Here is a 12,696-nt window from a genome sequence, read left to right as displayed (position 1 = left end):
GCTTGTTGCCTATGTGTGTGGAGACCAGCTTTCATGTTCCCCTTCCACTCTGAGGAAGAACCTGGGATCCTCATTACTGTGCCTTACTTGAGTTTATGTTAGAATCATGTTACTTCTTACTTTCGTCTCTCTGTGCACTTAGCTTGTAACCATCTTCATCTACTAAGTCATCCCCATTCATTTGTGTTCCAATTTCCAAAATTTTCTTGACCCATCTCTCATCTTTTTACTGTCTAAAATGGATTATTCCTTTTAATCTCTTTGCCATTTTAGTGTGCTTTCATGAAGGAGCCATGACAAAGCTCAGTTTTAATTTGAGTCGGTCGTTTCTTCTTAGTGTGGGTCTCTGTCCAAGAGTCGTGGCTGGTTGCTTTCGGGAGTTCTCAGGGGATACACTGCTCCAGCTCCTTTTAGATTGTATTATTAGACCTCACTTTGACCTGCTATTATTAGAGACAGAACCCCTCCCAGTTTCAGCTGACAGCCTCAGATTGGCTTGCCATGATTTGTACTGATTTTAGATGTCTCCTGTGTTTATGTTGTTTAGCTGTCCAGATGGCTTCCCTTTCTTTCTCCCACAGAAGTGTTGATATGGTTTTATTACTTGTTAGTGGTTTGTTCTAATCTGATTATATTAAGGAGTTTGGGGGTATATTTAGTTTTAAATGTGTTGGTGTTTCTATTGCTTTGCCTAGTTTTCTGTGGGAATTTGAATAGATTCAAAGACTGTCATGTGGAGAGTATGTGTATGTTTTTATTTAGAAACACTTAGTCTTATTTGTATATGAATAATATTTTATATCCAAGAAAATAATTTATATGTAAATTATATTATTGAATTATTTTCAGAATTTTCTTAAAATTATTTTGTTAATTTTGATGAATTTTCCTTGATGATAAAAGTTATTTTTCTTTTAAAACTAAAGCCTGCTTTTGTTATCTTACTTAGAAGAAATTGTTAGTCTAAAATAGCAATTTAGCACTGCTCATTAAGAGCATAATTTAATTTTATTAGATATAATTTATAATAATTGTTGTCAGTTGAAAGATTATTTATTTATTTGTCTTTTGGTACTGGGGATTGAACTTGGGTACACACTACCACTGAACTACACCCCCGAGCCCTTTTTATTTTTTGAGACAGGGTCCCACTGAGTTGTCCAGATCGACCTGGAACTTATGATCCTCCTGCCCCAACCTCCTCAATAGCTGGGATTATAGGTATGTGCCACTGCGCCTGTCTGAAAGATTTTTTAAATTATGAAGTAGAAAGTACTGTATATTAAAGTGAACACATAACTTTTTTCCCTGTAAAAGTATGTAACACTTTTTATATTAGAGTTTTATAGTTATACATAGTAGTTGTATTCATTCCGACAAACTCATACGTGCATGGAATTCAATTTCAGTTCATAATCCACCCCTATCCTTCCCCCTTTTTCTTCCTATCCTCCTTCCTGTCTCCCATATTCCTTCCTCTATTAGACTTCCTTTCCCTCACTATTTATTCATATTTGATTGGTTCTTTTGACCTATGTATATAGGTGAAGCTCCCTGTGGTATATTTATGTATGCACATAATGTTATGTTTTAAGAATTCATTCTACTTTGCCTCTCCCTACCGATTCCTCCCCTCTGCCTATCACCTTCTTCCACATTACTAATCTTCCCTTTATCTTTATGGAAACATAACTATGGATTCAGAAGGACCAGTATTTTAATGTTCTTTTAAAAGTTTTTTAAAAGAGAGAATTCACTGTGTCACTTTTAAAAGAGAAGTTGTTTCCTGTGAACAATTTATATTTGTTCATTACTTTTCTGTTTTAGTATATCTTTCCCTGAAACATTCAAAGTTCAAAAAAGAGCTAGAAGTTATGGTAATTGATCCTTGCCCTTCATCCTCCAGATATATTTGACATGAGATTTTTAAAATAATATTCTGTTTTTAGTGTGATATTCTAAGTCACCAATTTAATGAAAATTTGGTATTATTGCTATTATGTTTATCGGTCTTTATAACATAGTCTCAAGAAAAACTAAAAACCAACTTAAAAAACCTCTCTGCCTGAAAAGAGATTCTGGAAGCATCAGTAAATATAGTTTTTGTCTTTTAGTGGAAAAGATTGCTTGATGTAGTTTTAGCTATAAAACAATTGTTTTGGTGTTAAACATCTGTGTAATAGCTTTTTGTGGAATTTTTCTATTAGTAAACATGGAAGACGAGAATATAATATCAAGAATGCTATGATATCAAATTAAAATCTGAATATGATGTCTTTTGACTTATTCATGATTATATAAACCTTCATGTTTATTTCTACAACAAATCTGCAACATGCAGAAAGAAAAAAAAGTCTTTATTATGTTCCCTTATTTATAGCCAAATTTAAATGTTAAAATACTACATTTTCTTGTCAAGTTTCATGTTTTATAGTTCTTTCTTGCTATTAACATTAAAATATGTAAACGGAATACTTATGTATTCTGAAGCCTGTAAAAAGGTTTTTGTGGGGCACTAGTTAATCTTACTGCTGCTATAGTCACCAGAGAAAGAGCCAAACTGTAAATACTGTATAGTTATGAAAATGTGGAAGAAAACCAGTCATTTTTGTTTTTTTTTTAAAAAAAAACATATACTCAGCTGTTCATATACTCAGCTATTCTCTAAATGTACCTTAAGATGTCATTTTTTCCTACCTGGTCTCTAAGTAGAAAATCTCTTGTCAGGATGTGAATTTTAGCCTGTATGGCAAAAATCAGGCTTATATAACTTACTGCTTTACATCTTGAACAAATAAAATCAATCCTTCCCAATTACAGAATACATAAAATCAATCCTTCCCAGTTACATCAACATAAGACAACTCTTAAGAACTTGGTGTTCGTGTTTCTATTCATATATTAGTGCTAAATTATTTTTTAAAGCCTTTAGTGAAAGTTAAGTGTCTCATTGATAGCTATTTATTTATTTATTTGGTACCAGGGATTGAACCCAGGTGCATTTAATCACCAAGCCATATCCCAGCCCTTTTTATTTTTTATTGGAAATAGGGTCTCAATTAGTTGCTTAGGGCCTTGCTAAATTGCTGTAACTGGCTTGAACTTGTTTTTTTTTTTTTTTTTTTAAAGAGAGAGTGAGAGAGAGAGGGGGACAGAGAGAGAGAGAGAATTTTTAACATTTATTTATTTTTTCTTAGTTCTCAGCGGACACAACATCTTTGTTTGTATGTGGTGCTGGGGATCGAACCCGGGCCGCACGCATGCTAGGCGAGCGCGCTACCGCTTGAGCCACATCCCCAGCCCAATCCTCCTACCTCAGCCTCCCAAACTACTGGGATTATAGGCAGAGGCTACCATAGTTATTTCTTAAATCCCCCCCCCCCCAATTTGTGCATTGATATAGAATTCAGGAACTTTTAAATTACAGTTTGGGAGTTTTCAACACGTTTCATTGTGAATTGGCTTAAAATTATTTGCCTTGATTAGTGAAATAGTTTCAGAAAATAGAACTTTGGTTGGTTTACATTTAGAGCTTAAGGAACTACCAAATGAATTAAAACTGATGGGCACATATTAAACTTCATGAGCTCGCTTAACATACCTGCTTCCAACCAGCCCTACCTGACTAAACTTTTCTGTTTGCCATTTTTTCTTTTTCTCTTCAACCTCACTATTAACTTCTTTCCTTTGCTCTTCTGTCATTTCCCTACCTCTCACTTTCTTCCTTAACTGGTCATTGTTTGAGACAAAGATTATTTTTAAAACATTTATTTTTAGTTGTAGGTGGACATAATATCTTTATTTTATCTTTATGTGGTGCTGAGGTTTGAACCCAGTGCCTTATGTATGCTAGATGAGCACTCTACCACTGAGCCACAACCCACCCAAAGACTTTTTTTTTTAAGTCTTTATTGTATTCTCAATTTATAAACTTTAAGAAAAATAAAAATAGAAGCCTGGTGTGGAAGCACATGCCTATTTCCAGGTACTTGTGAGGCTGAGGATCGCAAGTTTGAGGCCAGCCAGCCTGGGCAATTTAACAAGACCCTGTCTCAAAGTTTTAAAAGAGGCAGGGGGTTATATTTCAGTGGTAGAGTACTTGCCTAGAATGAATGGGGCCCTGGATTGTTCAAATAAATAAATAAAATACATGTCATAAAACTTAAAGACCTATTATTTAGATTTTTAAATAAATAATTGGGAATTTTATAATTCTAGAACCAGAGAAATAGACCTCTTAATTAGATGAGATCAGTTTCAAGTACCAACATATTTTATTACGAATGATTTTCAAAAGCATACATTTTTAAATATTTTTTGATTGTCAGTGGATCTCTATTTTATTTATATGTGGTGCTGAGAATCAAACCCAGTGCCTCACACATGCTAGGCAGGCACTCTACCACTGAGCCACAGCATACATTTTGAACTAGTGTCTTTTTGTTATAGTAAATGGTCAAGGTTTTTGGCCATGTCACTGTCACTGTCTTCTTCCCTTATATCCCAAATCATTTCAGTACATAAAGGCACTCGAATGTTCTTTTTCTCAAATATTTCTCCCACAATGTGAATTTAAACAAGCAAAAGTACATGAATGTTACGTCAATTTGAGTTCAAAGAATTTTTCTTAATTGTTTGGTTTTTTGATTCCTCATTGATTCCCTCATTTCTCATTTGTAATATTGTGGGTTTATTGCAAATAATTTGGACAAAAGATAAAACTAGAGAGAAATCCTTCTCTGTGAATAAAATCTTGGCTTTTCTAATATTTAAAATCATCTATTGATTGAGTTAATGATGTGCAAACTTTTTTCACTAATCCAACTATGTGTGTGTACGTATATACACGTGTTTATTTATGATAATATTGACAAGTATGAAAAATAAAAGGCAAGGTACAATCTAAAGAGTGCATTTGCACAAATAGAAAAGCTACAAGGTTGATACCCTTAAGATCTACATATGTTCAAGATATCACAAAATTTTAATATCCTAAAATTATATGTAAACTATGGTTGCTAATTCTTAAAGCTCAGAGAATGTTGGAGGTGTGATAGAGTGTTGGGAGATATGCAGAGGAAGCACATTCAACAGAAAGAAATAACGTCCAAAATGTAAAAGTGACAATTATGATTAGCTGGTTGTTGGAGACTGTTCAGTGCAGGAGGAAACATCACACACTGAGGAGTTTTTGTTTATCACTACACTGTGAAAATTGATGTTTCTAATGATGAATCTGCAAGAAATGCAATTTACATGCAGTTGTGTGTAAATAAGTTTTATTGTAAAAAAAAATATTTAGGTATGAGAAAATTTTCTGTGGGCAGATACTTTTCTTGATTAACTAGATAAATGAGGTATCATTTTGAGGAAAGTATTTGAAAACACGATTATATGCACTTACACTTGCTTTGAGGCCTGGTTGCAATCACACTCTTAAAGTTTACTGGAAATTATGTGGTTTTTGTTCATTGAAACAATAGAATAAAGGAAATGAACTTGTGTGCGCTGTGATAGATGGCCACTTATTGTCTCTTAAAGCATAAAATATGTTCATCACTGAAAGCTGAAATTAGTCCCCAAACTAGTGTGTTTTGTAAGACACTTTTTATAAACTCAGTGAAGAACACAATTAGGGATAAAGACTTTTATGCTTGGCGGGGATAGGTGGAACATTTAGTTAACATACATTGTTTAATATCACTCTAGACATTCTGTTTCTATGCAGTAGTTGCCATTATATATCTAGTACTTCATATAAATAAGATTTTTTTTTAATGATTGACTGTAACCGAATAATGCAAACCCTTTGGTGGCATAGTCAAAGTGAAATACACTTTGCACATAACAGCTATGGGTATGGACACTGAAGAGGAGTTCATTCAAAAACCTTCAACACTACAGTTAAGAAATCACACTTTTTTTTAAGCCATAAGTTTGCTTCACGATTCAATGCAGTATTGCTATGATCACTTTTCTGAGTGCCTTGTTATTAATTTTTGGGTTTGTATTATCCTGCAAGGAGAGGTCCCAAATTATACTTTCACAATTGTTCCTGTAAACATTTAAATCTAAGTTGTCAAAGCAATGAATCTATCCTTTGTTGCAGATATGTAATAACACCTCAGTAAAATAATAAAAACACAATAAACTTAAAATGTTCTTTTAATGTTTTAAATTGTGTCATTTCTCTTCTTTTAAAGGATGAGGGTGGAGGAGAAAAGAGAACTTCAGACTTTTTTATTTAATTGAACTAACAGCATGTGCTGACAAGTAATAAATAACAGCGATTCAGAGTGACTAAATAAATTGGTTTCCACAAGCAATGATTCATCTTCTGTCTTTCATTGCCATCAGGCTAAGAAACAGCTTCTTTCTGTCAGCTTATAGGAAAGATATTTGAGAATATAATAATCTTGTTTCTATTCTTGCTCTAGTAAATTCTATAGTAGTTCACTTTAAAATATTTAGATATAATTAAATCTGGTTGTTCATTTACTTAAGATTTTGTGAATTTGTAACTGTTCAATCTGATGTTCCCATTTTTCCTTTGACTCCTGAGTTATTTAGAAGTGTGTTATGCTAGTAATGCTCCTTAATGTATTTCTGTAATTTTTACAATTTTATTGATGTTCATATACTATAATGTTCACCCTTTAAAATTGTACAGTTCATTGTTTTTTACAGAGTTAGGTATCTGACAACACCATCTAAATCTACAACATTTTTATCACCCTAAAAAGATACTTTATACCCATTCACAGTTACTCTCCACATCTGCCTTCCCCCAAGCCCCTTTCATCCACTAAGGTATTTTTTTGTCTCTGGGATTTGCCTACACTGCTCATATAAATTAAATATGATAGGTGACTTTTTGTGTCTGACGTTATTTTCAAGGTTCATTCATGTTGTCAAACATATAAATACTTCATTTTATTGTCAATTAATGTTCCATTTACAGATTTTACTACATTTTTTGTTTATCCTTTCATTTATTGGTTGACTTCTGTGTTGTTTCCACCACTTTCTGGCTCTTATAAACAATGCTTCTGTGAACATTCATGTGCAAGTTTATGTGTAAAAACATGTTCTCACTCTTGTAAGAATTTACCTAGAGTAGAATTACTGGGTCACATGGTAATTATGTTTGACTGCTTGAAGAACTGAAAAACTGGTTGGTGCTGGATTATTTTTATCCACACAAATAGTCTTGAACCTCCTTACCGAGATACAGTTAAATTACTTGAGGGATCTTGAGTTCTCTTTTCACATTGCTCTTTGATCAGTGCTACACTGCCCTGAGAACTCTCAGTGCCTCTAGTCCTTCACTCTTCATTTTCTCAATTTAGAAAGTGATCTGTGCCCTGCCTGGGTTCCCCTGCCTTGCCATGGCCTGGAACTCTCTCAAAACAGCAGTAACACTTACCTCATTTGTTTTCTGTCTTGACAAGACTCACTATCTTTTGTTTTACAGTGTCCAGTGTTGTCAGGACTTGCTCCACACACTCTGTTCTCTGGTTGTTTCAAGTGGACAAGTCATTCCTGTTAGTGTTGCTCCACTTTGACCAAACGTGGAGCTACTTTCATTTTTTTTTTTTTAACCCCCAGTACTAGGGATTGAACTCAGATGCTCTACCGCTGAGCTGCATCCCCAGCTCTTTTTATTTTTTACTTTGAAATAGGGTCTTGCTAAGTCATCCAGGCTGGTCTCAAACTTGTGATCCTCCTGCCTTAACCTCCCAAATAAGCTGGCAAATAAGCTCCCACCACACCTGGCCTCACCTTAATTGATATATTCACTGGATATGGAATTCTGGGTTGCCTTTTTTTTTCTACTCAGTACTTAAAAGGTGTTCTACTGTCTTCTGTCCTCCATAGTTTCTAATAAGACCATGGTATTTTAATTGTTCCCTTTTTAAGTATGTGCCATTTTTCTTTGGCTGCCATCATAAATTTTGCTTTATTTTTCCTTTCCTCATCTGAAACTAGAGTTACTTATATATTAGGCCTTTTAATATTGTCACAAAAATCCTTGAGGCTTTTTAAAAATAAATTTTCTCTCATTCAGATTGGATAATTTCCTGCACTATCTTCAAGCTCATTGATTCATCTCAATTTTATCTCAGTTCTGCTATTAAGCCCATAGTGACTTTTAAAGTTTTTTATATTGTGTTTTTCAATTATAAAATCTCCATTTGGTTCTTTTTTATATTTCCTCTGTCTTTGCTGAAATATCTATCTCTTCATTCATCCAGACGTTATTTTTCTTTACTTCATTGAGCATAGTCATAATAGCTGCTTTAATGTCTTTGTCTGATAATTTCAGTATGCAGGTTATCTTTGTCTGCCCTTTGTAGATTGTCTTTAAAATGAAGACAAATTAATGTATATTGAACAGATTTGTTACTATCATCTCAATTAAGAAATACAATATAGTTAGCACTCCAGAAACTCTGGGAGTTTTTTGGGTTTGATTTTTTTCTTTGTTTGCAATGCTAATTTGGTTTATTTTTCAGAAATGAGAAAAATTATGTTTATAGGATAAGGGAGATAACTGATTAATCACATTTCTGAAAGAGAGAAGAAATACTAAGGTATTTGATTGTGTTAGTCATCAGAGCTTTGTAAATCAAAATCTTGATGAAATACCATTGAACTACCATCAGAATAGCTAACATTTAAAACTTGACTACTCATGCACTGCTTGTGGGAGTATAATGGGTACACTATGTAGGAAAATAATATATCAATATCTTCTAAAGCTGAACAAACTTATAATCTATGGCCTAACAATTTGACTCCTAAGTATGTATTTGTTGGAAATGTTTATATATTACACTGAAAGAGATGGGTAAAAATGTGCACAGCAAAGGCATTTTTAAAGCCAAGATTTAAAAAACTACCGAATGTCCCATCAGTAGGCTACTGAGCAATTCACCTGTCATCTGTTCATGGAATGGGGCATTATGTAGCAGTTAGTATGAACAAACTGCTATAACATGCAAGACGGAAGATTTACAACTGTGATGTTGAAGGAAACCAGATGTGGAAAGGGTCATGAGGAGTGATGGTTACATGGATATGTTCTCTTTGCCAAAACCCATCAATATTATGATTCATGGACTTTTCTATGTTATACTTTAAAGGAAGCTAACTTTTTGCTAAAAAAAGAGAAAACCTTCCCTGCCGTATGTTTGTCTTGTTCTTTTAGCAAGATCTAGCAATTTAGCTACATTCTCAGCTTATCAAAATACATTTTTTCCTATATTTGGGAGGATGGATATCAGATTTCTTATGATTGGAATCATTGAATGTTGAATTTAGTTTCCTGGGGCATAATCTATAACTGTCCTAGAGGCACTATGTATCTCTGAGTTCCATTTCCATGTTGGAGTTATTTTAAGATGTTATTTATATATTGTATAAGCAGTCCTCTTCCAGAATCTTTTACATGCAGATAGTTGAAGTCTTCAGGAGAAAGTTGAGAATTATAATACTGTATTTTTTATAGTAATAATAATATTTAAAGCCACCAAAGAATTTAGAAATGGAATCACTGTGTAAAATTTGTGGGACATTTTAAACTCATAGAAAAGACTTGGACTCAATTACTTCAAGAAATAGGCTATATTTATTTTCTATTTCTGTGTAACTATCCCAAAACTTTTTTTCTTTTTTTTCTTTTTTGTACTTTTGGAATTAGGGATTGAATCCAGGGGCTCCCTACCACTGAGCTACATCCCCCCTATCTCATCCCTGGATTTTTATTTTTTGTTTTACATTTTGAGACAGTTCTCAATAAATTGTTAAGGCTAGCCTTGAACTAGTGATTCTCCTGTGTCACCTCCCCCAGTTGCTGGAATTACAGGCATGCCCCACCATACCAGGTTTCTATTCCAAAACTTTGTAGCTTAAAACTACCCAAACATTTATTAACCTCATAAATTCTGTGGATCAAGAATTTAGTTACAGCTCAACTGGCTTCTCTGGAGCAATATCTCTTACAAGGACAGAATCAAGATGTCATCTGGGGTCACACCTTATTTGATGACTAGACTTGAGAGAGAACCCACTTCCAAGCTCACTCAAGTGATTTTTGGTAGGATTCCATTCTGAAGACCTCAGTTTCTCACTGGCCATATGTTAAAGACCTTCCTTGGTTCCTTGCCACATTTTCCTCTGCACAGCAATTTATAACATGACACCTGTCTCCCAAGCAAGAGAGTAAGAAAGGGTAAACAACATGAGAGCCTAAGTGTTTCATTCTAAACATTAAAAGTGACTTACTAGGTCCAGCCATACTCAAAGTAGGGAATTACACAAGGACGTGTAGCAAGAGAAGGAGTTACCTAGTGTTGTGGCACACACCTATAATCCCAGCTTCTCCTCTGGAGTCTGAGGCAGGAGGATCACAAGTTCAAGGCTAGCCTGGGCAATTTAGTGAGAGACTGTCTCAAAATAGAGTTTAAAGCCCGGCGCAGTGGCTGGGGAGGCTGAGGCAGGAGAATCGCAAATTCAAAGCCAGCCTCAGCAATTTAGTGAGGTGCTAAGCAACTCAGTCAGACACTGTCTCTAAATAAAATATAAAGTAGGCCTGGGTGTGTGGCTCAGTGGTTGAGTGCCCCTGAGTTCAGTCCCCAGTACTCCCTCAAAAAAAATTAAAGAAAAAGGGGTGGAGCTTTGGGTTCAATTCCCAGTATTAGAAGAGTCGTTGGGAGCCACCTTAGAAGCTGTCACAGTGGGCTTTGTCTATGAGTAGCCAGGATGGCAGTATGGGGTTAGAGTACACAGCAGTTTGTCTTCAGTGAAGATTTTCCTTTAGTTGATTTGTTCTGACATTTGTTCTTTAAGGTATTTGTCTAATCTTAATTAATTTGGACCAAAACATAATCTCTTCACATCTTAAACCTTTTCTCTGCACTTCCATTTACCCTATTTTTTTCTCTATTCCCTGTCCTTTGTAGCAAAGAACTGTCTTCCTATTTTGTAAGATACATTGTCCTAATTCTAAAGGTATACTCTTGCTTTTTGAAGAAGTAAGAAGTAAAATGTTAATTTACTTATCCATGTTCTGTTCTCATGCAAGAGGGTGTTTGCCTATGTAAGTATTGGTTGGTAGAACTCTCAGCTGGGTTTTTTTTTGTTGTTGTTTTGTTTTTTGTGCCACCCACGTTTTGTTTAGCAGTGGGAGTTTTGATTTAGGTCATCATATTTTCCTCTTAACTACATCCTTCAAAGAAGATAATTGATGCCACTAGTAAATTTTTAAAAATCTCTTTAAGGTCTTCTTTACTTGCAATAAAATACTGTATTATCTGTTTTTCTTAGTGTTGTAGGTAATGAATTTTAAAAAGACTTGAAATGATGATAGCTTTCGGCCCTTATTAAACAACAAGGAAAAATTATTGGGGAATAAATGTACAGTTCTATGAATAACTGTTTTCGGGTTGTAAAATCACATTTATTTATGTAATGTTTAAATAATATCAAGACAGGTGGTTAATAATTCCAATCTGCAACCATAAATGTAAAATAAGTTTATTTAAAAAAATTTTTTTAAATCAGATGGACATGTGGGGAATTAATCTTTTGCTCTTTCCATGGAGAACAAATTTAAAATAATATACAAATATTTAGAAAGAGTTTCTCAGTCATGGAGCATTTCTCATTTTGCTTCTCATTGGTACCTCTCTTATTGTTGGAAATGCTGAAGTTTTTAAATTCTCCTTTTCTGTAGTGGGTGGTCCTCCCTTTTACCGAAGAATGGATTTTGTGGCCACTGAGTCAGCAGTTACTTTGACTTTAACTGAAAGAGATGAAGTTTCTAAGAGTTTATTACATATGTTTCTTGCCACTGAGTGAACAAGAAAAATGCATACCCACCAATGCTGACTGGTTGGTAATTTCTGAAACACGATGCCACAGCTCCTCATAAATAACAGAGTAACAGAATCATGAAGAATTTGGCAGAGATCAATCTCTAGATGGATGAGTTAGTCTATAAGCAAATAGCTGCTCGACTCCCTTTGACTTTTAAGAATGCTCTATGTATTTTCTAACCTAAGCTCTTGGATTTCAGTGAATCTCAAGAGATCACAAAATTTTTACAGACTAACAAAGACCAACAGCTCAACACTGGTGTGTGGTGGTACATTGTATTTTAAGTGGGAAACAGGTGGGCCACACATTCTACTTCCAGGGACTCTAGTCCTTACCTTGTTATCATGGAGATTTGCCAGGACTGTTGAGTGAGCTGAATTTAACACTGGTGTCATGGGATGAGAAAGCAGTATAAATATCATCAATGATCTATGAAACTCTGCCAATAAAACATTTGGTGGCCTAGTTGTTTTATTTTATTTGTGGCATATTTATAAGACTGCATTAGCAATGTCACACACACACACACACACACACACACACACACACGAGAGAGAGAGAGAGAGAGAGAGAGAGAGAGAGAGAGAGAGAGAGAGAGAGTGAGTGAGAGAGTCAATTAACTTAGATCAAAGCATAAGCTTGGAGCTAAAGATATTTTTATTTCTTGCTACTTTTCTCCAATAAATGTGCAAAGAGACTAAAAACTTACAGCAGTTTGATAGATATATCATCTAATACTTCTTGTTGTTCTCATTGGAACCTGCCAGCATTCCCGTCTCTATGAATGAGCAAGATGATCTAAAAGTAAGTGAATAT

At 34.5% G+C, this 12,696-nt stretch overlaps 1 protein-coding gene across 2 annotated transcripts in view; it reads left to right on the top strand.

Annotated features, from left to right (window-relative positions):
- The window catches only part of Caap1 (caspase activity and apoptosis inhibitor 1), a 78,283-nt gene that overhangs the window by 56,264 nt on the left and 9,323 nt on the right, over window positions 1-12,696 (top strand). The window contains exon 7 of one of the 2 annotated variants that reach the window (XR_013438149.1): window positions 1,145-1,221. Coding sequence is in view for 1 of the 2 variants with exons in the window: in XM_078047724.1 (XP_077903850.1) it covers window positions 1,145-1,286 (142 nt within the window). In the remaining variant the exon portion in view is untranslated. Of the gene's footprint in view, window positions 1-1,144; window positions 6,179-12,696 lie in introns of those variants that run through there. The other variant, XM_078047724.1, reaches the window with a different exon arrangement.

Source organism: Ictidomys tridecemlineatus, chromosome 4 (genome assembly GCF_052094955.1).
Source record: "Ictidomys tridecemlineatus isolate mIctTri1 chromosome 4, mIctTri1.hap1, whole genome shotgun sequence".
NCBI lineage: Eukaryota > Metazoa > Chordata > Mammalia > Rodentia > Sciuridae > Ictidomys > Ictidomys tridecemlineatus.
This window is presented reverse-complemented; position numbering and strand designations above follow the sequence as displayed.